The sequence below is a fragment of the Myotis yumanensis genome, unplaced genomic scaffold (assembly GCF_028538775.1).
Source record: "Myotis yumanensis isolate MYYU_CA2020_CCGP unplaced genomic scaffold, mMyoYum1.0.hap1 SCAF_2, whole genome shotgun sequence".
In the NCBI taxonomy this organism is placed as follows: domain Eukaryota; kingdom Metazoa; phylum Chordata; class Mammalia; order Chiroptera; family Vespertilionidae; genus Myotis; species Myotis yumanensis.
The window spans coordinates 172,808,903-172,834,340 of NW_027223753.1; the positions used below are offsets into that span (position 1 = coordinate 172,808,903).

Sequence of the window (25,438 nt, forward strand, 5' to 3'; positions counted from 1 at the left end):
CACATCTATCAACAGTGAATCTGAAAATTAAGTGAATAAATAATCTGAGGAACAGAATAAACTGGTGAATATAATAGAATCAGGGGCATAGAAATGGAGTGGACTGACTGTTCTCAGGGGGGAAGGGGTGTGGGGTGTGCGGGAAGAGAATGGACAAAAATCATACAGCTATGGATGAGGACAGTGGAGGGGGGGGCGGGGTGGGCAGGGGGGGGGGGGTGGGAACCCCATTGAGGGGAGCTATGAGAGAAAAAAAGAGGAACAACTGTAATAATCTGAACCATAAAGATTTAATTAAAAAAAAAGAATTTAAATTTTAAAAAAAAGGTATATGTGTGTGCCTATCTGTATCACATATAAACACAATTTACATATAAATGTACATAATATAATATGTTGTCTACATCTCTTTATATATTTTTAAGGGGGAAAATTGGGAATGAATGTTACTTGGGCTCTTAATTTATCCTCTGAGCAAAACTATTAAATAAGCTAGAAAACTCCCGAACTTGGAAACACTATCTGATTCTCTCCAGGCTTAGCCACAGGCAACTATTTCTTCCTTCTAACCCCATTGAAAGGTGACTTTATCAAGTTCTGGGCTCAGAGACTATTTATACAGGTAAGAAAAAGAAGTCCACCTTCAGGTTGAAGGCTGTGCAGACAATATCTGACAAATATTTAGTGTTGAAATAATTATGCAGTAGAAGATGCATGAAACTATGTGATGAATCTCAGTCTCTCGGTGTCCTTCAATTTTTATCTCATTTTGATCAAAAGAATAACAATATGTTCTTGCTCAGATAGGGCAGGGCATTCCTAAGTATGACAGGTCCTGCATCAAAGACACTTGGCTAAAAGTCAGTAATCGTTACAAAGGGAAAGGTAGAGGACATACGAGGCAAGTATTCATGGATTGATATCTTGGATGGCTCAGAAAGCATGCATCGCAGTGTACAAGTGGAGGGTGTGGTTTCATTTCCACTTTCAGCCAAAATGATGAGACCAAGAAAAGTCACAAAGACACACTTTATTAGCTATTCTCTACGTTCAAATCCTCTGTCTCTCTGTCTCCCTTCCCCACTACCTCTCATCTCCTGCAGGGCACCACATCCTCATGGAATCCTCTATGTGGTTCTCATGGTGGGAGAATAATAGGGTTGCTCATGAAGGCTTTTCCAGGACACTCAGCAGAGCGTTGTTCTTCTTTGGGGAAAGGTAGGACAAACAGCTTCTTAATCATAGGCCCATGGAAGAGGAAGGAAACATTGAGGGGTTCTCCCTGGGGATTTGTGGTTAGATCCAGGTGCACAGGGAAGGCCTCAGCAAGATCCGTTTCCTGAGATTCTTCATCATCCAGCTCAGGAAGGTACTGGACAGATCTGCTTAGCACATTTTTGGAGGGTGAGTGCGTGGGTTTTTTGTTTCTCTGGTAAACAGCGAATTTTCTCCTTCTAGGAATGGGAGCCTGAAATAAAAATGCTTTCAATAAGGAAATGTTCTCTAGGGAAATCTCTTCTGTGGCTAGTGCCAGGCTAAGCTGTTCTATGCCTTTCTGATGGAATGTTTCAAGGGGAGCCAGCTAGAGGGATGGGCCTTTGGTTAAAGGGTTTTAAAGCAAGCAGATAAGGGCCAGGAGGAACTAGGACTTGTAGAAGCTTGATAGCAAGCTTGATCCAGAGGACTTAAATGGCATATTCAAAGTCCCTAGTGGGCTGTCTTCCTGCTCCTAGTGTGACAGCAATAGCACCATTACTAATTGTTTATGCTCTGCCAGGCCCAATACAGCACCCTTTATCCAGGTCTTCTCACTAATTTCTCACAAGAAACTGAATAAGGTAAGCATTGCAAGCCCATTCATAGATGAGGCAACCATGACTCAGAGAGGTAAGAATTTTCCCATGGTCACCTAGCTCATAGGTAGCAACCATGACTCAGAGAGGTAAGAATTTTCCCATGGTCACCTAGCTCATAGGTAGCAGAGCAGGACTGGAACCCAGGTGGCCTCTCTCAACCACCCTTTCAACTATATCAGGCTGTCTCATATCAAGTGCTCAATAAATACTTCTGGAATGGGACCAACTATTTCCATGGAAACAACTTCTCCCATTAGTTCAAGGTAAGGGTCTTTGGGACACCGAATTTAAGTTCTCAGGGCCTGAGACATCCAAGCTCAGAAGTCCCTATTTATGAAAGTCTTAATTATTCTGCAGGAACTCCTTGGGACTAAAACAAAGAGTGACAGGTCTTTAACTAGCTAGCCTATGGGTGTGACCTCAGGGCAGACTAAATAAAATGGTGATCATGGATCTTAGGAAAATAAAATGAGAGGATGAGGTAGGGAGAGTTAAAACATAGATATTCTGCTTTTTTTCTTCAGAGAAAGATAAACAATTAGAATGAAAAAATACCTGTGATTGAAAGAAGTCACAATTTATACCGACAAGCTTTACTTCAAATCTTCGACGCAGAGTACCTCTGCAAATACCAACAGGCTAAAAAAAGAGAGAGAGAGAGAGAGAGAGAGAGAGAAGATACAAAATTGTTTGAGTTTTATAATTATCAATTATCATAAATGGAAATCAACTTGCTTTCTGCCTGTGTGGACAAACAGCCAATCAACATTTATATGCTACTACCATGCAATAGGGAGGCTCTGAGCCAATTATCTCTAGACTAGTCACATGGTGCATGGATTGGTGCACACTGAAAGAAAATTAATTAGAAGGTTGCTGGCAGAGTGGGACTGAACAAAATGGGCCGAACACGCCCTGGAGCCATAGCTCAAAGTCTGAGGAATGAGTGAGGTCCCTCCACCAGGTGGAGTCCCTTGGCCAGGCCTGCAGGGATTGGGCCAAAACTGGCTCTCTAACTTCCCCTGAGGGGTTCTGGAGTGCAAGAGGGCACTCTGCAAAGTTGCTGTCGTACAGGGTGTGGAACACAAAAGCAAGTGTTCAGTAAACCAGATTTGGGGATGACAGTTCCCCAGCAACAACATAACCCACAGCCAAAGGTAGAATCACGCAGCCCCAGGAGTAATTGTGTCCCCTCCTCTTTGGTTTCAGAGTGCATCACCCAAGACCCGCTGCTGCCAAGTCACTGCAGCTTGGCACCTTCTGCATACAGTGTCTGCCCCCTGGTGGTCAGTGAGCATCATAACGGCCAGTTGGATGGAGGGAAGAACACTTAGCATATTAGCCTTTTATATATATAGATTATCCCTCCAGATAACCACCTAAACAAGTCTAAATTGCCTTCAATGATGGAAAATTTAAAACGTCTTGAGGAGGAGGAGGAGAAAGATAGCTGGCGACAGGATGGCAGACTGCAAGATAGTGTGTGAGTGAGAGAACAAAAGGAGAATGTGTGGACGTACGTGGAGTGTATATTTGTGGGTGAGGAACAGCTATACTCCAAGGGACTGTTGGGGACCGCCGGACCAGGCTCCCCGGAACGACAGCCTCCACTGCTGCTGAAATCTCTCCCAGAGCAACCAACTCTGCCGTGGAGACCACACCATCTTGAAGGGGAGAGTGGCTATTATGGGAAGCCTATACATCCCAGGACTCTACAACTACAACACCCAGGGACCAGCTGCGAACTCAGGAACACCAGATCTCAAGCAGCATGAATACAGGGACTCGGATGAGCTCTGCACCTTCTTATGGAAAGGTCAGAATTCGCCTAGGTAAAGGTGGGGTCTGTGATCCAGAATGGAGAGAGAAATGTGCACAATGGGATCTAGAGGTTCGGGAGAATTCTGCGCCCCACAAAATCCACAGCCATTGGGGCTAGCATGATCCGCGAATGTGGAAGGGGATCCGCAGGGCTGCTGGCAGAAGGGAACTCTAAAAATCAACCCATAGCTGAACCGGGAACAAAAAGTCAGCCTGAAATTTTACCAGTGTGCCAGCTGCTTAGTACCAGGGGAAAAAAGACATGCACAGAGACGTTCACAGAGTTGCACACAGTGCCAGAGGGTAAAAGTTGAAAGTTCACACCCTTACTCTGGCTCTTTTTTTCTCTTTAAATCCTTGCTTTTGATTACTAAGCCAAGTACATAAGATCACTCGATTGGGGACACTCTATGACAGCGGTTCTCAACCTGTGGGTTGCGACCCCTTTGGTGGTCGAACAACCCTTTCACAGGAGTTGCCTAAGACCATCCTGCATATCAGATATTTACAATACAATTCATAACAGTAGCAATATTACAGTTATGAAGTAGCAACGAAAATAATTTTATGGTTGGGTCACAACATGAGGAACCTGGGGATCAGAGAGGGGAGTAATGATCAGAGAACTAGATCTGGGGCAGTCCATTCTTCCAAACCAGTATTAAGTGCCACAGGGAAAACAAAATCTAAATACTGGCTAGAGAGGACTTATAACCCTGGAGGTCAATCCAGAAACACTGCCAGCCAGGGGTTGAATCACAAATTGACTCTTATGTAAACACAAATAAAAGAGCATAAGAAACAAAGAAATACAGCCTGCTTGAAAATCAGGACTATGGCTTACAACACAGAGGAGCAGTGGAACACAGGGACTTCAATACTGTCCTGACTACCTGACAGGAAACTGGCGCGCCAAACAGGACAGTAATGGAAGTGAATGACCTTCACTACTGCACATTTTTATATTTTTCATCTTTCACTTAGGAAACAAATTTTTTTTCTTTTTCCCTCATTTGATTTTACCTTTATAATTATTATATTTTTATTTTTAATCAGTATTATTACTACTACTATTTTACCTTTTTTTAAAAGTGTCATTTTATTTTCTCTTTATTTTATTTTATATTGGCATTAGTGTTGTGCATTCTATTTTCATTTTTCCTTTAGCATAATTTTGCTCTATCTCAACTTTACCTTTATGCCAACACTCTCTACCTCACTTTCCCCTTTTGTTGTCCTGTTTCCCTTACCCTATTCCTGCTATTAGATTATCGCTATTCCTTCTTTTTACCCCATAAAAATTCACCCTACTTATATATCTAATTTTTGATCGCCTGCTCTAAGTCCATACATAATTCTCTGTTTTCTTTCTTCACTATCCAAATTTTTTTCTCTCTTCCCTTTTTTGTTGTTGTTGTCATTGTTTGTTTGTTTTGTTTTGTTCTAGGTTTTTTGTTTTATTTTGTTTTGTTTTGCCTTGCTTTCTCTCTGTCCTATTGTTGTTGTTTGCTTGATTATTGATTAGATTGGGAGTTTTTGTGCTTGTTTCTTTTTTAGGTTTTTTTGTTTATGTTTTTGTTTGTTTTTGCTTCTGTTTTTACTCTCTTTTCTTGTTATTAGCTGTTGTTTGTAGTTTGCATTCATCTCTGGGTGTTTGTTGTTTGCATTTTTTGGGATTTGTGGTTGTTCCATTGGTGTTTTCTCCCCACATAGTTTTTTTCCCTCCTTCTTTATTATTCTCTTTCTTTTTCTCTCTTACTTTATTTCCTTTTCTCAATATAATTTTGAACTCCTTTTTTTTCTTATCCCCTAATTCTCTTTACTCTGGTGGTCACCTTTATTTGGGGTTATTACTATCGTGAATACATTTGTGTTCAGTGCCTTGTGAATTATGCGTTGTTGTGTTGTATTTTGTGCCTTTCAATCAATGCTGGAGAGAGAGATCTACATAACCAGATACCCAGAGAAGAGAGATCATGGGCAACAAAGAAACAGCCCTCATATGAAAGAAAAGGAGACAGCACCAGAAAAAGAGGTAAATGAAATGGAGGCAACGGAGGTAAGCAACCTGTCAGAGAAAGAATTCAGAGAAATGGTCATAAGGTGAATGAAAAGAATGGAAGACAAATTCAACAATATGTGTAAGAACCAAGAGGAAATGAAGAACCAAGAAGAAATGAAAAATGACATCGCTGCTATAAAGAACTCAATAGAAAACATCAATAATAGACTAGAAGAAGCAGAGGACCACATCAGTGAGCTAGAAGACAAGGTAGGAAAAAATACCCAAACAGAGCAGCATCTGGGGGAAAAAAACAACTTAAAAAACAAGAGGAGAGCCCAAGGGAACTTTGGGACAACACGAAACAAAATAACCTCCGCATAATAGGGGTACCAGAAGGAGAGGAAACTGAGCAAGGAGTAGAAAACCTGTTTGAAGAAATAATGACAGAAAATGTCCCTGATATAGGGAAGAAAACACTCACACAAACCCAAGAAGCTCACAGAGTCCCAAACAAAATGAACCCCAAAAGACTGATACCAAGGCACATTATAATTAAATTGGCAAACACCAATGACAAAGTAAGAATCTTAAAAGCGGCCAGAGAGAGACAGAAAGTTACCTACAAAGGATCCCCCATCAGACTAGTCACTGATTTCTCAACAGAAACACATCAAGCCAGAAGAGTATGGAATGAAATATACAAAGTCATGCAAAGGAACGGTCTGAATCCAAGAATACTGTACCCAGCAAAACTATCAATCAAAATTGAGGGTGAAATTAGGATCTTCACAGATAAAAAAGGACTAAGGGAATTTATTACCACCAAACCAGCAATGCAAGAAATGCTAAAGGGTCTGCTATAAAAAGAAGAAATAGGAAGCGAAGAAGGAACACAGGCATAAAGAATAAAAATGGTGACAAACAAGTACCTATCAATAATAACTTTAAATGTAAATGGATTAAATGCCCCAATCAAAAGACATAGGGTAACTGAGTGGATAAGAAAACATGACCCATATATCTCCTGTCTACATGAAACTCACCTCAGAAAAAAGTACTCACACAGACTGATGGTGAAGGGATGGAAAAAGATTATTCAGGAAAATGAAAATGAAGAAAAAGCTGGGGTTGCAATACTTATATCTGACAAATTAGATCTCAAAGTGAAGGACATAACAAGAGATTAGGAAGGCCACTTCATAACACTAATGGGAACAACCCAACATGAAGAAATAACTCTGGTAAACATATATGCACTCAATACAGGGACACCCAAATGCATAAAAAAAACTTCTGGAGGATATCAAGGGAGAGATTGACAGCAATAGAGTCATAGTAGGGGACTTTAATACCCCACTACCACCATTGGACAAATCCTCTAAACCAGTGGTTCTCAACATTCCTAATGCCGGGACCCTTTAATACAGTTCCTCAGGTTGTGGTGACCCCCAATTTCATTGTTACAAATTGAACATAATTAAAGCATAGTGATTAATCACAAAAACAATATGTAATTATATATTTGTTTTCCGATAGTTTTAGGCGACCCTTGTGAAAGGGTCGTTCGACCCCCACAGGGGTTGCGACGCACAGGTTGAGAACCACTGACCTAGATGAAATGGACATATTCTTAGAAAAATAGAAGCTCCCAAAACTCAACCAAGAAGAATAAAAACCCGGAATAGGCCGATAACTACTGAAGAAATTGAAACAGTGATCAAAAGTCTTCCAGCAAACAAAAGCCCTGGTCCGGACAGCTTTACATGGGAGTTCTGCCAAGCATTCAAAGAACTAAAACCTATCCTCCTCAGACTATTCCAAAAAATTTAATAGGAAGGCACATTTCCAAGCTCTTTCTATGAAGCCAGCATTACCCTAATCTCAAAACCATATAAAGACACCACAAAAAAAGAGAACTATAGGCCAATATCCTTGATGAACATAGATGCTAAAATCCTCAACAAAATTCTAACAAATTGGATTCAGCAATACATTAGAAAGATCATACACCATGATCAAGTGGGATTTATTCCAGGGATGCAAGGATGGTACAATATCTGCAAATCAATAAATGTAATATATCACATAAACAAACTGAGAGACAAAAATCACTTAATTATATTGATTGATGCAGAAAAAGCATTTGACAAAATCCAACACCGTTTCTCTATAAAAAATCTAGGCAAAGTGGGAATAGAGGGATCATACCTCAACATAATATAAGCCCTATATGACAAACTTACAGCCAACATCATACTCAACAGGCAAAAAAACTAAACCAATTTCCCCTAAGAATAGGACCAAGACAAGGATGCCCACTTTCACTACTCCTGTTTGACATAGTACTAGAAGTACCAGCCATAGAGATCAGACAAGAAGAAATAAAAGGCCTTGAAATTGGAAAAGAAGAAGTAAAACTGTCCATATTTACAGATGACATGATACTATAAATAGAAAACCCCAAAGACTCCATCAAAAAACTACTAGACCTAATAAATGAATTTGGCAATGTAGCAGGATACAAAATTAACACCCAGAAATCTATGGCCTTTTTATACACCAATAATGAACTCACAGAAAGAGAAACTAAAAAAGCAATCCCATTTACCATTGCACAAAAAACAATTAAGATACCTAGGAAAAAACTTAACCAAGGACATAAAAGACCTGTACTTGGAAAACTACAGGACATTGAAAAAGAGATAGAGGAAGACATAAACAAATGGAAGGACATACCATGTTCATGGATTGCTAGAATCAACATCATTAAAATGTCCATACTACCTAAAGCAGGGGTCCTCAAACTACGGCCTGCGGGCCACATGCGGCCCGCTGAAAACATTTATCCGGGCTTGCTGGGTGTTTTTGCTGCCGCTGCCTGTCCTGCTCAGCAGCCAACTCATCCTGGGCCCGCAGTGCGCATGTGTGGAATGTCTGAGGGACAGTGAACTGGCCCCCTGTTTAAAAAGTTTGAGGACCTCTGACGTAAAGCAATCTATAGATTCAATGCAATACCTATTAAAATACCAATGACATATTTCAAAGATCTAGAACAAACTCTCCAAAAATTCATCTGGAATAAAAAAAGACCCCAAATAGCCACAGCTGTCCTGAGAAAGAAGAACAAAGTTGGAAGGATCACAATATCAGACATCAAACTATATTACCACGCCTTGGTTCTCAAAACTGCCTGGTACTGACACAGGAACAGACAGATAGATTAATGAAACAGAATAGAGGACCTAGAAATTGATCCAAGCCATTATACTCAATATTTGACAAAGGAGGCAAGAACATACAATGGAGTCAAAACAGCCTCTATAATAAATGGTGCAGGGAAATTTGGTCAGATACATGCAAAAAAATTAAACTAGATCACCACTTACACCATACACAAAAACAAACTCAAAATGGCTAAAGGACTTGAATGGAAGACGGGAAACCATAAAAATCTTGCCGAAACTGGTTTGGCTCAGTGGATGGAGAGTCAGCCTATGGACTGAAGGGTCCCAGGTTCGATTCCGGTCAGGGGCATGTGCCTGGGTTGCGGGCACATCCCCAGTGGGAGATGTGCAGGAGGCAGCTGATCGATGTTTCTCTCTCATCGATGTTTCTGGCTCTCTGGCTCTCTCCCTTCCTCTCTGTGGAAAATCAATAAAATATATTTTTAAAAAAATCCTACAAGACTCCATAGGCAGTAAAACTGCAGATATATGTCATATCAATATCTTTACAGATACAGATCCTAGAGCAAGAGAGACTAAGGAGAAAATAAACAAATGAGACTACATCAAAATAAAAAGCTCTGCACAGCAAAATAAACCATGAACAAAATAACAAGAAAGCCCACTGCATGGGAGAACATATTTTCCAATGTTATCACTGATAATGGTTTAATTTCCAACATTTACAGGGAACTCATACAACTTAACAAAAGGAAGATAAACAATCCAATCAAAAAATGGTCAAAGGACCTAAATAGACACTTTTCGAAAGAGGACATTCAGAAAACCAAGAGACACATGAAAACATGCTCCAAGTCACTAATCATCTGAGAGATGCAAATCAAACAACAATGAGGTATCACCTCACACCTGTCAGAATGGCTATCATCAACAAATCAACAAATGACAAGTGCTGGAGAGGATGCAGAGAAAAATGAACCCTCCTTCACTGCTGGTGGGAATACAGACTGGTGCAGCCATTGTGGAAAACAGTACGGCATTTCCTCAAAAATTTAAAAATGGAACTTCCATTTGACCCAGTCATACCACTTCTAGGAATATATCCAAAAAAAAACAGAAACACCAATCAGAAAGGATATATGCACCCCTATGTTCATAGCAGCACAATTTTTATTAGCTAAGATTTGGAAAGCCTAAGTGGTCAACAGCAGATGAGTGGATTAAAAAAAACAGTGGTACATCTACACAATGGAAAACTACACTGCCATAAAAAAGAAGAAATTCTTACCATTTGCAGCAGCATGAATGGAACTGGAGAGCATTATGCTAAGTGAAATAAGCCAAGCAGTGAAAGAAAAATACCACATGACATGATTTCACTCATTTATGGATAATAAAGAACATTATAACCTGATGAACAAAAAGATAGATACAGAGGCAGAGAAGCATCAAACAGACTGTCAAATTACAGCAGGAAGGCTGGGGAGTGTTGGTGGGGTGGGGGCCGGGGGAGCAGTGGTAGAGATCAACCGAAGGACTTGTATGCATACATATAACCAATGGACACAAGACACTGGGAGAGGCAGGGGGTGAGGGCCTGGGTGGGTGGTAGGGGAGGCTGGGGAAAGGTCAATGGGGGGGACAAAAAAGGAGACATATATAGTACTATTTATAATACTTTAAACAATAAAATAAATTTTAAAAATAAAACTTCTTGAGGAACAAACTTTATTAGAAAATTCTTTATACGAAGTGGAAATCTGTGTCTATAGACTGTGTACCTCTTGGCCCTATTTCTACCCTTGAGTCACTTAAAAAACTCGTTCTCAACTCTCATGTAGAGCAGTCCTTTATGTATGTTCCATCTGAGTTAACTCTTGTGGACGAAAGGGGCCACATGCTAATCTGACAAGCTCAGGGAAGGCCTTCATGGCGGTCTTGCAGACTCAAAGACCTAAAGTAACCACAAAGGATGGTCTGAAATTAAAACTTTAACTAAAGGCAGTTTATAGTGGGTAGTCATGTCCTAGACCAGTGATGGCGAACCTTTTGAGCTCGGTGTGTCAGCATTTTGAAAAACCCTAACTTAACTCTGGTGCCATGCCACATATATAAATTTTTTGATATTTGCAACCATAGTAAAACAAAGATTTATATTTTTGATATTTATTTTATATATTTAAATGCCATTTAACAAAGAAAAATCAACCAAAAAAAATGAGTTTGTGTGTCATAGGTTCACCATCACTGTCCTAGGCCAATATCTTTCCTGACAAAGGTCAATCTTTACCTTAACTGAGCCTATTGTCTTTTTGCATTTAAGATAACATACCTAAAATGTCAGGGTAACTTTATCTTCCCCTTTTCCAGACCCTTCAGGGTACAACCAACTGTTTACAATTATCAATGGGATAATTGTAAGGACAGAGACCATAAATTCTTTTCATTGTTATTGTTATCATGTTAATTGTTAACTGTTAACTATCCTGTACCTACCTAAGTAAAAAAAAGTATAATTGTTGACATTAACTATCCTGTACCCAACTAAGTAAAAGAAATATTATCTATAAATTTACTTTTACTTTTTATTCAGTCTCAGAGGTTCCCTCCCCCACAGCTTTGCTTTCTCCCACCTCCCTAATCTATCACCAATGGATTTTATGTAACCCACTTACTTCTCCTCCTTTGATTGTAATGTATAAAACAAAGTGAAAAACTGCCATTCTCCTGAGCATTATCCAAATATCTTGAGACTCTGCTTCTCAGGAATTGTGGACAGTTTGGCTTAAATAAACTCACAAAAATTCTTTACAGGTTTGAATGCTTTCACGTTAACACTCTTCTCAGAAAAAAATCACTCTCGGCTCCTTCACCTTTTCTTTATTTAAAAAATAAAATAATTTTGTTTTCTTATTACACATGTAATAGTTACTTAGAATATGGATAAACAGAAAGAAAATAAAAAGACCTATAATTGCACAGACAGATATGATTTCTTTTCTTCTAATCTTTTTTTTCTGTGCATATATATAGTTTTTCTTCTAGAAAATAGGATTATAATTTATATATTCTTTATAACCCCCTTTTGTCAGTTAATAATATGTCGACAAAATCCTTTTATGGCATTGAATAGTCTTCTATGATCTTTTTAAAAATACGTTTTTATTGATTTAAGAGAGAGGAAGGGAGAGGAAGAGATAGAAACATAGATGAGAGAGAAACTTCATCAGCATTTGGCTACCTCCTACACGCCTCCTGCTGGGGTTTGGGCCTGCAATTGGGCATGTGCCCTGATCAGAAATCAAACCCACCATCTTCTGGTTCATGGATTGACGCTCAACCACTGAGCCACACCGACCAGGCTTCTATGATCTTTATAATGATTACCTAGTATTCCTCTGTTATTTAACAAGTTCTCTTTTGTTAGACACTAAATTGTAACTCATTTGTTTTGTTTAAACATTGAAGCTATATCTTTTTATATATACCTAGTTAACTTCTTAAGTTAAATTCCTGGAAGAGAAATTTTAGAATCACAGAGGATAGACATTTTCAAGTATATATAGAATATTATAATAAAATGTTGCCTCAATCTCTAAAGAATTTTAAGAATACAGTATTCACATTGAATTTACTAACATGTGTCTAAAGAGAGTGCCTGAATATTACTCTATCACCCATCTCCAGACTATATGAAGAGAAGATTAGAAATTCTTCAGAGCAGGAAAAATCCATTAATATGGAAAGTTCTTGAGGAATGGTGCTTCAGCCCTTCCCTTCTCCTCTTCATCACCAAGTCACACAGGGAAAGGGCTCTGGAGAGACTGCAGGTACTGGTACCAAGTAGAGCCTGGCCCCTCCCACTCAGCCTGGGATTTGCTGAGCTATCATATTTCCCAGGCCTACCTGGTGCTGAAATTAAAGGAGACCACAAAAAGGGAGTTTGAAGGCATGCTTAATGTGTGAATCCTAGAGTTTAGGGACATATGGGCTATAGAGATAGGGATTTGTTTCTCTCTTAGAGCATTCTAAGAGAGGTTCTTGGTAAAGCAGCCTACCATGGTAAGAAGAAAGAGCAGCAAGGGAAGCCTATTTCCACTGTCTGAGATAGTAAAATTCTGTGAAGTTTACATGGGACAAGCAAATGTCTATGTATTATTCTTTTGAATGTGCCCACCTGAAGGGACTTTCAAATATAGGACATTTAATAGTAAAATTTTGTGGGGGCTCTAAGAAGGGACAGTTCCAAGGAGCCAGCTGGAGAATACATCATCCTACTAGGAAAAGACCTCTGGATGAACTCACGGCTGTACCCTCTGAAAGAACCAACACTGGAGCCTGTTTTATAGAAAGCCAGCGTAGACCAAGAGAAAACTACAACTGTAGATTTAGTTGTATAAAAAAACTCGGTACTCTCTTCTCTACTCCTCTCTCATTGTTCTTTGAACTTGGAAGATCCAGAATTAAGCAAAAGATTTCAGGAGGGGAAGAAAAAAATGGAAGAACAGACCTTGATCCCTTCCTCACATCAGGTCTTAAGCTCTAGGTCAGGCTTGAGCTACAGAAAGGGAAAACTCTGTATTAAATGCGAGATTTCTTGTTGATTCAGAATTGACTGAACAGTCAATACCTGAAAGTGAATCTTAATTACCTAAGTGAAATTGTTTCTCTTATTGAAAATAATCAGATAGCTAGATCTGCCCAGGAAGTCATTGACAAGTGGAAGATTCCACAAAATAGGGTGAAGATGTTTTCCCAATTATTCCTTGACAAAATTGAGAATATTCAATTGACTGGTTGCAAAAGGCTTTTGAGAAACACACATAGGTTGAAAGTAAAAAGATGGAAAAAACTTACACTGTAAACAGTAACCAAAAGAGAGCTGGAATGATTATACAAATATTAGGCAAAATTTACTTTAAGACAAAAATTGTTACTAGAGAGAAGGAAAAACATTTTATAATGATAAAAAGTCAATTTATTAGAAAAACATGACAACTATACATATATATGACCTGCAACAAAGCCCCAAAGTACACTAGCCAAAACTAACTGATTCAAGGGGATGTAGAAAATTCAACAGTAACAGTTTGAAACCTCACTTTCAATAATGGATAGAACAACTATGCAGAATATTAACAAGGAAACAGAAATTTTACACCACAGTATAAACCAACTAACCCTGACAATTACCAAATAATTCACCTAACAACAGCAAAATACACATTCTGCTCAAGTGTACATGGAACATTCTCCAGGATATTCCTTATTATAAACCATAAAATAAACTTTAGTAAATTTAAGAATTAAAATCATTCAAAGTACATTCTCCAACCACAATGAAATGTTTTTAGAAACAGAATAACAGAAGAAAATTGGGGAATTTCAAATATATATATATTAAGTATGCTACTTAATATATATATATATATATATATATATATATATTAAGTAGCATACTTCTAAATAACCAATTTGTCAAAGAAGCTATCACAATGAAAATTGGAAAATACTTTCAGATGGATGGAAACAAAAACACAATGTACACAACTTGTTGAGATGAAGCTAAAGAATTCCTTCAAGCCGAAACCGGTTTGGCTCAGTGGATAGAGCGTCGGCCTGCGGACAGAGAGGTCCCGGGTTCGATTCCGGTCAAGGGCATGTACCTGGGTTGCGGGCACATCCCCGGTGGGGGATGTGCAGGAGGCAGCTGATCGATGTTTCTCTCTCATCGATGTTTCTAACTCTCTCTATCTCTCTCCCTTCCTCTCTGTGAAAAATCAATAAAATATATTAAAAAAAAAAAAAAAAAGAATTCCTTCAAAAATAATTTATAGATGTAAACGCTTATGTAAAAAGAGCCCTGGCCAGTTGGTTGAGCATCTTTCCATGAATTCAAAGGTTGCTGGTTCGATTCCCACTCAGAGAACATACCCAGGTTGTGGGTTTGATCCCCAGTAGGGATGTTTCTCTCTCTCTCTTTCTTCTCCCTTCCCCTTTCTCTCTAAAATAAACAAAAAATATATTTTTTATAAAAAAGAAAAGAGAAAAAAGATTACAAATCAATAACCTAAGCTCTACCTTAGCAAACTAGAAAAGGTAGAGTAAAATAAGCCCAATGCAAACACAAAGAAGGCAAAAATAAAGAATAGAGAGGAAATAAACTAGGTGATAAAAATAACACAAAGAAAATAAACAAAACTGAAAGTTGACTCCTTGAAAAGATCAATAAAATTGACAAAGCCCTAGACTGACCCCCCAAAAAAGACTCAAAATACTAAAATTAGAATTAAAGAGGGAACATTATTTCAGATCCTTCAGAAATAAAAAGAGAATACTGTAAACAACTATACTGGCAAATTAGATAACTTAGACAAAATAGACAAATTCCTAGGAAGATACAAGCTACCAAAATCCACTAAAGAAGAAATAAAAAAATCTGAATAGACTTATAACAAGAGATTGAATTATTAGTCCAAAAAAACTTCCCACAAAGAATAGCCCAGGCCCAGATGGCTTTATTGGTGAATTCTACCAAACAGTTGAAGAAGAATGAATACCAACAAACTCTTCAAAAATAAAATAGGAGAAAATTTTCGACTCATTTTATGAGGCCAGTGTTAAACTCATATTTAAAATACGGCAGAGACAACACAAAAATAAACTATAGATCAGTATCTCTTATGAATATAGATAAAAATCTTTTTAAAAATACTGACAAATGGAATTCAGCAACATGTAAAAAGTATTGTACACTATGATCAATTGGGATTTATTCCCAAAGTGCAAGACTGTATTAATATAGAAAAATCAATCATTGCTATATATAATACTAATAGATTAAAAGGGGGAAATCAAATGATTATCTCATTAATACAGAAAAAGCATTTGACAAACTCTAACACTCTCTCTTGATAAAAATATTCAACAAACAAACATTAGAAGAAAACTTTCTCAACTTGATAAACAGTATCTATGAAAAACCTACAGTTAATATCATATTAAATAATGAAATACTGAATCCTTCCCTCCCTAATAACAGGAATAAGATAAGGATATCTGTTCTCCCCACCTCTATTTAACATTGCACTGGAAGTTCTAGCCAGGAATATTAGTCAAATAAATGAATAAAGGCATGCAGATTAGAAAGGAAGAAGTAAACTATTTTTATTTGCAGATGACATGATCTTGCACATATATAGAAAATCTTAAGGAATCTACTGGAAAACTATTAGAACTAATAAATGAGTTTGGCAAGGTTATAAGATACAGATCAATTAAATTTTACAAATCAAGATATATAAAAATCAATTTTATTTCTATAAACTTGCTATGAATAATCCAAAAATAAAATTAAGAGGATAAATATATGATGGTAGCATCAAAGAGAATAAGATATTTAGGTGTACAAATAAGTAGAAGTCTTGTGCACAGAAAACTACAACACATTGTTGAAAGAAATTAAGTTCTAAAAAAATGAAAAGACATCCCATATTCATGGGTTGGAAGACTTAATATTGTTAAAATGACAATACTTCCCATATTGATCTACAGATTCAATGCAATCAGTCCCTCTCAAATAACCAACTGCCTTTTCTTTTAATCCTTACCCATATTTAGGACATATTTTTATTGATTTGAGAGAGAGAGAGGAAAGGAGAGAGAGAGAAGCATTTACATGAGAGAGAAACATTGATCAATTGACTCCTGTACACACTCTAACTGGGGATCAAACTCACAATGTACTAGTAGGTATATGCCCTGACAGGGAATCGAACTTGCAACCTTTTGGTATATATGATGATGTTCCAGCCAACTGATCTACACAAGCCAGGGCTCCAATTGCCTTTTTAAAAATAGAAACTAACAAAGCTGATCCTAAAATTGTTGTAAGAATTCAAGGAATCTAGAATACCCAAAACAATCTTGAATGAGAGCAGGGATGACTCACACTTCCCAATTTTAAAACTGACTACAAAGCTATAATATTTAAGTTAGAGTGGTAGTGGTGTAAGAATAGATATATAGATGAGTGGAATAACATTGAGAGTATAGAAATAAACCCTTATAATTATGGTCAATTAATCTTCTTGAAGTATGCAAGACAATTAAATGGGGGAAGAAATAGTCTTTTCAACTAATAGTGCTGGGACACCTGGACATCCACATGCAAAAGAATAAAGTTGAGTCTCCTACCTCTCATCATATACAAAAATTAACTAAAAATGGGTCATAGATAAGAGCTAAAACTATAAAACCCTTGGCTCAATCCATAGGAGTGAATAAATCTTACTGATCTTGGATTAGGCAATGGTGTTTTCAGTATGACATCAAAAGCACATTCAACAAAAGAAAAAATATACAACTATGACTTCATCAAAATGAAAGACTTTGTACTTCAAAAAACATCATGGAGGAAATGAAAAGAGAATCCAGACAACGGAAAAAATATTTGAGAACCCCATATCTGATGAGGGGATTATATCCAGAATATGTACAGAACTCTTACACATCAACTATAAAAAATAAATAGGCCAATTTTAAAATGAACAAAGGATTTGAATAGATTTCTCCAAAGAATATATACAATTGTCCAGTAAGCACATTGAAAGATCCTCAACATCATTAGCCGTAAGGAAAATGCAAAATAACAACCAAAATAAAATATTACCTCATACCCAGTAAGATGGCTATAATAAAAATTCAGATAATAATAATAAGCATTGACATGTGTGTAGAGAAATTAAACCCTCCTACATTGCTGATGGGTTTATAAAACTGGTGCAGTCACTTTTCACAGTTAGTCAAAAGGTTAAACAGAGTTCTCATATGACCCAGCAATCCCAGTCCAAGGTATATACCCAAGAGAAATGAAAACATATGTATCCATAAAAACTTGATGTTCATAGCAACATTATTCATAATAGCTCAAATGAGGAAACCCAAATATCCATCAACTGATGAATTAATAATATGTGGTATATCCATACAATTAAATATTATTTGATAATTAAAAGAAATGAAGCACTCATACATTCTAAAAAATGGATAAACCTTTAAAATGTTATGTTAGCCCTGACTGGTTTGGCTCACTGGATAGAGCGTCGGACTGCGGACTGAAGGGTCCCAAGTTCGATTCCAGTCAAGGGCATGTACCTTGGCTGGGGGCACATTCCCAGTAGGGGGTGTGCAGGAGGCAGCTGGTCGATGTTTCTCTCTCATCGATGTTTCTAACTCTCTATCCCTCTCCCTTCCTCCTTGTAAAAAATCAATAAAATATATTTTTTTAAGAAATGTTATGTTAAGTGAAAGAAGACAGATTGAAAAGGCTATACAGTATGATTCCTTTATATGAAATGTTCAGATAAAGGTAAAGTCACAGAGATAGCAAATAGATTAGTGGATTCCATGGGCATGGGTAAAGGACTAAGGAGAGTGATTGCTAATGGGTATGGAGTTTCTTTGGAAACTGATGAAAATATTCTAAAATTAAATACTGATGGTGGTGGCACAACTCTGAGAATACACTAAAATGTCACTAAATTGTATAGGTTAAAAGGGTGAATTTAATGGTCTGTGAATTATGTCTTAATAAAGCTGTTGTTATAAATAAGTAAATAAATGGAAAAAGACTTTGAGGCATTTTGTCCAATTGTGTTACAACATGTTGTGCCAACTGGCATTCCCACCAGGTATGTCAGATGGCTTCAAGGCACCCTCTTCATCTTGGATGAATTCTTTCAAAGACGTCCTGTTTGACTTTGTCCTTCTTAAAGAGTGGCCTAAGGAATAAAACTGTATTCTAAATGTAACTGGATTTGTTCAGATATAAGTAGGACCACAATCAACCACTGAGAAGTTTTCTCTATATTTTAAAGCCTCTATGATCTTTTTCTGCAAAGGCATAACATTGCTGATGAAGATTGTATTTGCAATAAAATATTATTGCATCTGAGCCACCACAACCTCTAATTAGTCAGTTACTCCTTGAGGAGAAGAAAAGTGTCTTTGAGAGCTCATACAGAATTTATGCTCAATCATACTTATAGATGATCTGGGAACACAAATCTTAAATTATGAAGACATTCAGGAATACTCACCCCATAGCGAGTGGGCTGATATCCACAACTGCTGGCTTCAGTTTTGATACATGGTGACTCTTTGATTAAATATTCCACAAAGTAGGAGAGGCCATACATCCACTCGTATGAGACAAAAGTTGAGAAACAAAAATCAAACCTTCCTTTGTAGAGAAAGAACTGAGGTTTGACAGCATTATATTTATAGAAACCATACATTCCCTGAGTCACTGTCAACACAGGTTTCCTGCTGTCCCTGTAATTCCCACCATGATCAAATCCCATATTATGATTTTGTTATTTAGAAAACATAATCAGCATTCCTTTCTTCCCTTTTAGGGATTTGAATGGGTTCTAAAAACCTTCCCTTGGGTGAGCTTAATTTTCTTCAAGCAGTTTTGTTTTTAGATTAGTTTTTCTTTATATGATAGATATCAACATAATTCAAATGCAGATGAGCCTCCATTTCTCCTAATCCACAAAACTCAACATCCACTCCAGGCCTTAAAATAGAGCAGAAGCTGACCTGCTAAATGAGATCCATGGTCAATAAGATATGAGAATGTAGCAGTAAATAGTGAACCTAGGTAGAATAAACCAAGGAGATTCTGAGTCCATTTCCATTCATGCCTTAAAGGCATTGAGGTAAAATCAAATCCCACAACTCTTGTGGAAATTTCATGGAATAACTTAGAAACTGAACATAATTGATTGAATGTGCTTCAGGTCTACCAAAGCAGGGAGTAAAGATTGGATTATAACCAAAGAAGTGCCTTAATATTCTCCTCTCAGTTTAGAAATCGATAGCAACAGTCATGAGACATTGTTGGTGTAACTGGGCATTTCCACCTCACCTGGCTAGAAGCCCGGGTGACTTTGACAAGAGAATATTGCCCTGATTCACTGTCCTTGTTGAAACTTGCAAGCGTCTCAGTGGCAGCTTCCAGAACTTTGGGATCTGACAAGTTAGCGGGGATGGGGCAGTCAGGACACATATTGTGAATCTTTCTTCGAGAAACTGTTGATGCCAAAGAGAGTAGTTTAAACATAAAGGTCCTTAATGGTTTTTAATCCTATAAATCATATGACCACAGCAGAAGCAGAGATTAAATAAAAAAAGATATTCAGTTTTGGCAAGGATGGCGTGGAAAAGGCATTATCTGGAATGAAAGTTAGCTATCAGTAGTGAGTTTTCTGCAATGAACATGTATTCCTTCAATAATGTATTAAAAAATCTAAGCAAAATTTTTTTTTCACCTAACACAAATGTACTTATGCTCAGAATTTTTTTCAAAACACATATGTGTTTATATTGATAAAAAAACCTTCCCCCTTATTAGTAGCTCAATACCTTCTATCGTTATTGCCTCTGTAAACCAGCTGAGTATCTTAAAAGATTGGGATCTTATTATTGGTATGTCTTATTCATTTCTTAGTCTCCAACACCTAAGATAATGTAAGTGCTTTGCAAATGCTTATTGAGTGAATGAATGAGTGATATATGAAAGGTTCAACCACTCTCTCTCTTTGATTCAAAAATGTAAGTCAGCCAGAAATTGGCGAACTCATTGTATGATTGGCTAGAATAATCATTCTAATGGTATAGGCAGAATTTCTGACTGGGGGTTACAAAACTAGTGTGAAAGTTAGGGTAGGAACTTCTCTGCAAGTTATTACAGAGCAAAACAGTTGATCAATCATGTATTTATGAGTGTATTTGACTATTCTTTGGGGGAGTTACATCCACAATTTGTCACTCATGGCACCAAACCTATGTGTCACTTTCTGACCTCCCATACCTCTGGTACCTGTGACTTTTGAGTCCTGATCTGTTTTACTAGTTGTTGTTCTCTAATTTAAGTAAGGCTCATCTTCTCAACCAGGAAGCTTCAACTGTGGCTAATGCAACATTTGTTCTGTTGCCTTGTCCCTCAAAGGAACCAGCAGCAGTGTTATGACCTGGAGCTTGTTAGAAATGCAGACTCTCAGGCCCCACCACAGACCTGTGGAATGAGAGTCTGTACTTGAACAAGATCCACCAGGGGAGTCACATGCACATAGTAGTTTGACAAGTAGCCATATCTAATTTTCCCATGCCTTGGATGCTTGCTTTCCAAAGAGGAGGATCCAAAATGAATACATATGCATATTTGAAATGTCATTAGTTTCATCCTCATTCTTAGTTCATTTGCTCAACAATATTATGGACTCCTTACACTTGTTAGGGACTTGGGGGAGGCTGTAGCAGGAAGAAAGAAGGTATAAAATATTCTGCATGAAATAAAATAGAAGACTTCAAATCAAGGCAGTGCATGGTCTGTGCTCCATGAGTGGTTAGGTTAAAGTTTCATAGGAATGAGAGCAGGAGAGTTTGTTCCTTTCCTGAATAGAGAACATTATAGAGAACATTGGCAGTGGACCTTAAAGAATAAATATGAGTTATAAGTGTGCGGGTACCAGGTGAGGGCATCCTCAGCAGAGGGAAAGGTACAAGCAAGAAGCAAAGATTGGAAAGTGCAATGTGTATTCAGAAAAGAGTGGGATTTTCAGTTGAATGAAGTACAAAGGTGATATACTCAGGGAAGTAATGGCAGAGATAGCTAGAAAGGGAGCCTGGAGACCAGTGTAGAGATGATCCCATTTATGTCAGACTAAAAATTTAGGATTTAATTCAATATTCATGAATAAAACTATTGCAGGTAATTTAGGAAGACTAATTATGGGAAGAAGAGCCATGCAAGTTGAATTTCACAGGGGAGGCAAGTATCAGATATATTAAGAACCTGGTCTTGGTATGAATAGGAAATAAGAACAGGAGCATAGCCCTACTTAATTCATTTTTTCATCTTTCATTAAAATAAACAAATTCAGAGCGCTCTCTTACCTGGGCGAAGAGTACAGTTATAAGCAGATAAATAAAGAATTCTTAGTGGCATGTTCACATAATATAATGCTTTGCATTTGCCATAAACCTGGAACCAACAAACATATTTTATGACATCATGGTACAAACTCTGACTTTTTAAAATACCCCCCAAAATGAAATTGGACTTTTTATTTTTAAATATATTTTTATTTATTTCAGAGAGGAAGGGAGAGGGAGAGAGAGATAGGAACATTGATTGACTGCCTCCTGCACGCCCCCTACTGAGGATAGAGCCTGTAACCCTTGCCATGTGCCCTGACCAGGAGTCAAACCATGACCTCCTGGTTCAGAAGTTGATGCTCAAGCACTGAGCCATACCAGCCAGGCTGGACATTTTATTTTTAAATAATGAAAAATTTAAGGTCAATTTTGGTGTCTTTGAGAGTGAGAAACTGCCAGGGGGTAGTTTCAAACAATTTAAACTTCTCCTGGGACACACCTATACTACGTTTCCCAGATTCCCTCCCAATTAGGTGTGACTGTGTATAACTGAATTCTAACCACATAAAAGTGAGCAGAAGTGGCTGCAATCACTTCCAGGATGGCTCATGAAGATCTCCTATGTGCCATCTGTCCTCCATGCTTTTTCTGTTTCTAGAGCTTGATGTAGATGAGTATGGTGACCACAGAAGCCATTAGTTGAAGGTGGCAGAGTCTAGAGCCACAATGTGGAAGGAACCCAGGTCTCCAAGTTATTCCTGAAGGAAAGCCTGCTCTTGAATAAGAATTTCTGTTTTGAATTTATATGAATAAGAAATAAACTTCTATCATGTTGGAATCAGTATATACTTTTTGGGCATGTGTTTTAGCAGCTAGTGTAACCTTAATAAATATTATTTACAACAGGGTAAATGAGACTCCCAGAAACACCTCTTTAAAATCAGATATAAACTGATGAACAAAAATAGGTACAGAGGCAGAGCAGCATTGAACAGACTGTCAAACTACAGTGGGAAGCCCAGGGAGGGTTGGGAGGGGTGGGTAACAGATCAATCGCAGGACTTGTATACATGCATATAAGCATAACCAATGGACACAAGACACTGGGGGGTAGGGGAGACCAGGGGAATGTCAAGGGGGGGGGGGGGGTGCGGAAGGAGACATATGTAATACTCTTTGTAATACTTTAAGCAATTAAAAAAATTTAAAAAAAGAAATATGAAAAAATTTCAGATAGCTGCAGTTTGACAAATCTGGTTACATAATTAGAAAAGATATCTTGATCAAATAGCTTACTTCTAAACACAATCATCTACTCAAAAGTGTCATATCAATAAACGGAAATAACTCAGGATCATTGAGAACAAATAAAAATTATTATTTTCAAGCCTCTTCAACTGTCATCTTTAAAATGATCAAATCTCAGGCCCTTTAGGTCCTATGATTCCAGAAAATTCTTCCACAGCACCTCTGAGAGCTTCAACTGTAAGCCTTTCCATTCCCCAGCCTCAAACTTCATATTAGTATTCATTAAAACAAAAAAGTAAAAAGCAAACAAACAAAAAACCCAAACAGATAAAAAGCTCTTCCTTTACTGCTTCCACAGTCTTCCTTAAACACACATCCAGAGCACTACAGCTCAGACCTTCTCACAATTTAAACACAGGCTTCGAGCCTACAGAAGGGTCTTGGAAGAGGAAACAATTTGGGAATCACAACCCCAGTGGGACTCTCAGAAATTCCCCCATATTAAACTCTGTTTTGTCTAATAGAATTGGAATAACCACAGGGTCACCATTGTCAAGAGATTATAAAGAAGGATATTTAAAAGATGGCCAGGGCCCCCCGGCCCACATGGCTCAGTGGTTGAGTGAGTGTTGACCTATGAACCAGGAGGTCCCAGTTCAATTCCTAGACAGGGCATATGCCCAGGTTTTGGACTCTATCCCCAGTGTGGAATATGCAGGAGAAACTCAATGTTAAATGTGCAGGAGGCAGCCAATCAATGATTCTCTCTAATCACTGATGTTACTATTTCTTTCTCCCTCTCCCTTCCTCTCTGATATCAATAAAAATACACTGAGTGGCCAGATTATTATGACCACCCCTCAGTACAATGAAGTGAATTAGCTATGCAAACAATAATAAAACCTTGAGAGTATTTGCTTAGAAAGTTTTCAATATTCAGTATTTTTGGAAGTGTCAATGAAGTACTGATGGGGTGGTCATAATAATGTGGCTGGTCATAATAATCTGGCCACTCAGTGTATATTTAAAAAAAATAAAATATGGTCAGAGACATAGAAACATGGAACAAACTGATGAATCTCAGAGGGAAGGCAGGGGTAGGTAGGTGGTGGGAAGAGATTAACCAAAGAACTTATATGCATATATGCATAACCCATGGACACAGACAATAGTGTGGTAAAGGCCTTGGGCAGGGGGCAGGGGCAGACTAGAGGGGGTAAATGGGGCGGGGGGGGGCGGGGGAATGAGACATCTGTAATAATTTCAACAATAAAGATAAATTTTAAAAATAAAAGATGGCACACAATGAGTAATCTTCACCCTATAGACAGAGGATACCCTATTTCTCCCTTAGAATTCCTGGGATACAAACACTTACCTGTTCATGCAGGAGCCTCTCCTCACAGTCCCTCCACGGCTTCTTGCTGAGCACATGGCAGGTAGTATCCAGAACGTCCATTGTGAAATAGAACAGAGATCCCAGACCATCCTGTGGGAAGGGGTGAAAAAATGTACCACAGCCCACATGAAGCAGAAACCCCTAAAGACGGGTCCAAAATGTTTCTGACTTATGGCGGAACCAGTGGCTATCATATTTGTGATGATGTCTTATAGACTATGGGACACTGGACAAGTGTCAGAGTAAGATACTATTAGCACTTGTTCCTGTTAACAGTAAAAGTATGTAGTACAACCCAGCAGAGGGGAGCAGAGACTTCTCAGCAGGTTTCCAAGTTGGAAAGCACCTGCCAACATGTGTCCCTGGATGTCTACCCCCTGGCCGGCCTATGCAGCTTGTGCAAACACCTGCCCCAGGTAGGGGATTGTCACTTGCCTGTCTGTGTTCTTGGACAGCGCTCACTCGGTTGAGGCTCAGCACATAGCCTTCCTTTAGGTCGTTATTGATGTCCTGCAGAACAGATGCTGCCATAGCCAGCATATCTGCATCATTGCAGCCACGAAGGAGGAAAGGCAAGTGGCTGGGGACCTTCAGGGGCACAGATGTAGTGGTGCAGCTCACAGCCAAGGTGCAGAGCACCAGGAGTAGGAGTAGACCCATTCTGTGGGGAACAAGACCCAGGGTGCTTCAGTAAATGGAGCTGCAAGGATGGGATACTTATAGGACTCTGTAAGGCCAATTTGACTGGTTTTATAATCACAATCTGAACCTTGGACCAGAATTTAAAACACAATGTCGCATTTTATCTCCTTGAACTCTAAATGTGGATTTCCATGAGTCAGCACTTTGGATGGGATTTGCCAATGTCTTAATCTTAGGCAGCTGAGCAAACTCATATTCATGGGTACACGTAAGCAAAATTACATATCCTAACCCTTTCCCTAGAAATCATAATAAACACTCAGGTCAAGGCTCCTAA

At 38.2% G+C, this 25,438-nt stretch overlaps 1 protein-coding gene across 1 annotated transcript; it reads right to left on the reverse strand.

Annotated features, from left to right (window-relative positions):
- Window positions 1–1,047: 1,047 nt before the first annotated feature.
- On the reverse strand, window positions 1,048–25,194 carry LOC139002230 (fetuin-B-like). Its single transcript, XM_070403608.1, has 7 exons — window positions 24,895–25,194; window positions 24,439–24,549; window positions 21,831–21,918; window positions 19,801–19,964; window positions 18,968–19,069; window positions 2,412–2,495; window positions 1,048–1,468 (listed from the first exon to the last, which is right to left on the reverse strand). Exons 1-7 carry the CDS (start codon window positions 25,117–25,119, stop codon window positions 1,139–1,141), a joined length of 1,104 nt encoding a protein of 367 aa, XP_070259709.1. The 5' UTR covers window positions 25,120–25,194; the 3' UTR covers window positions 1,048–1,138.
- Between the last annotated feature and the right edge of the window lie 244 nt (window positions 25,195–25,438).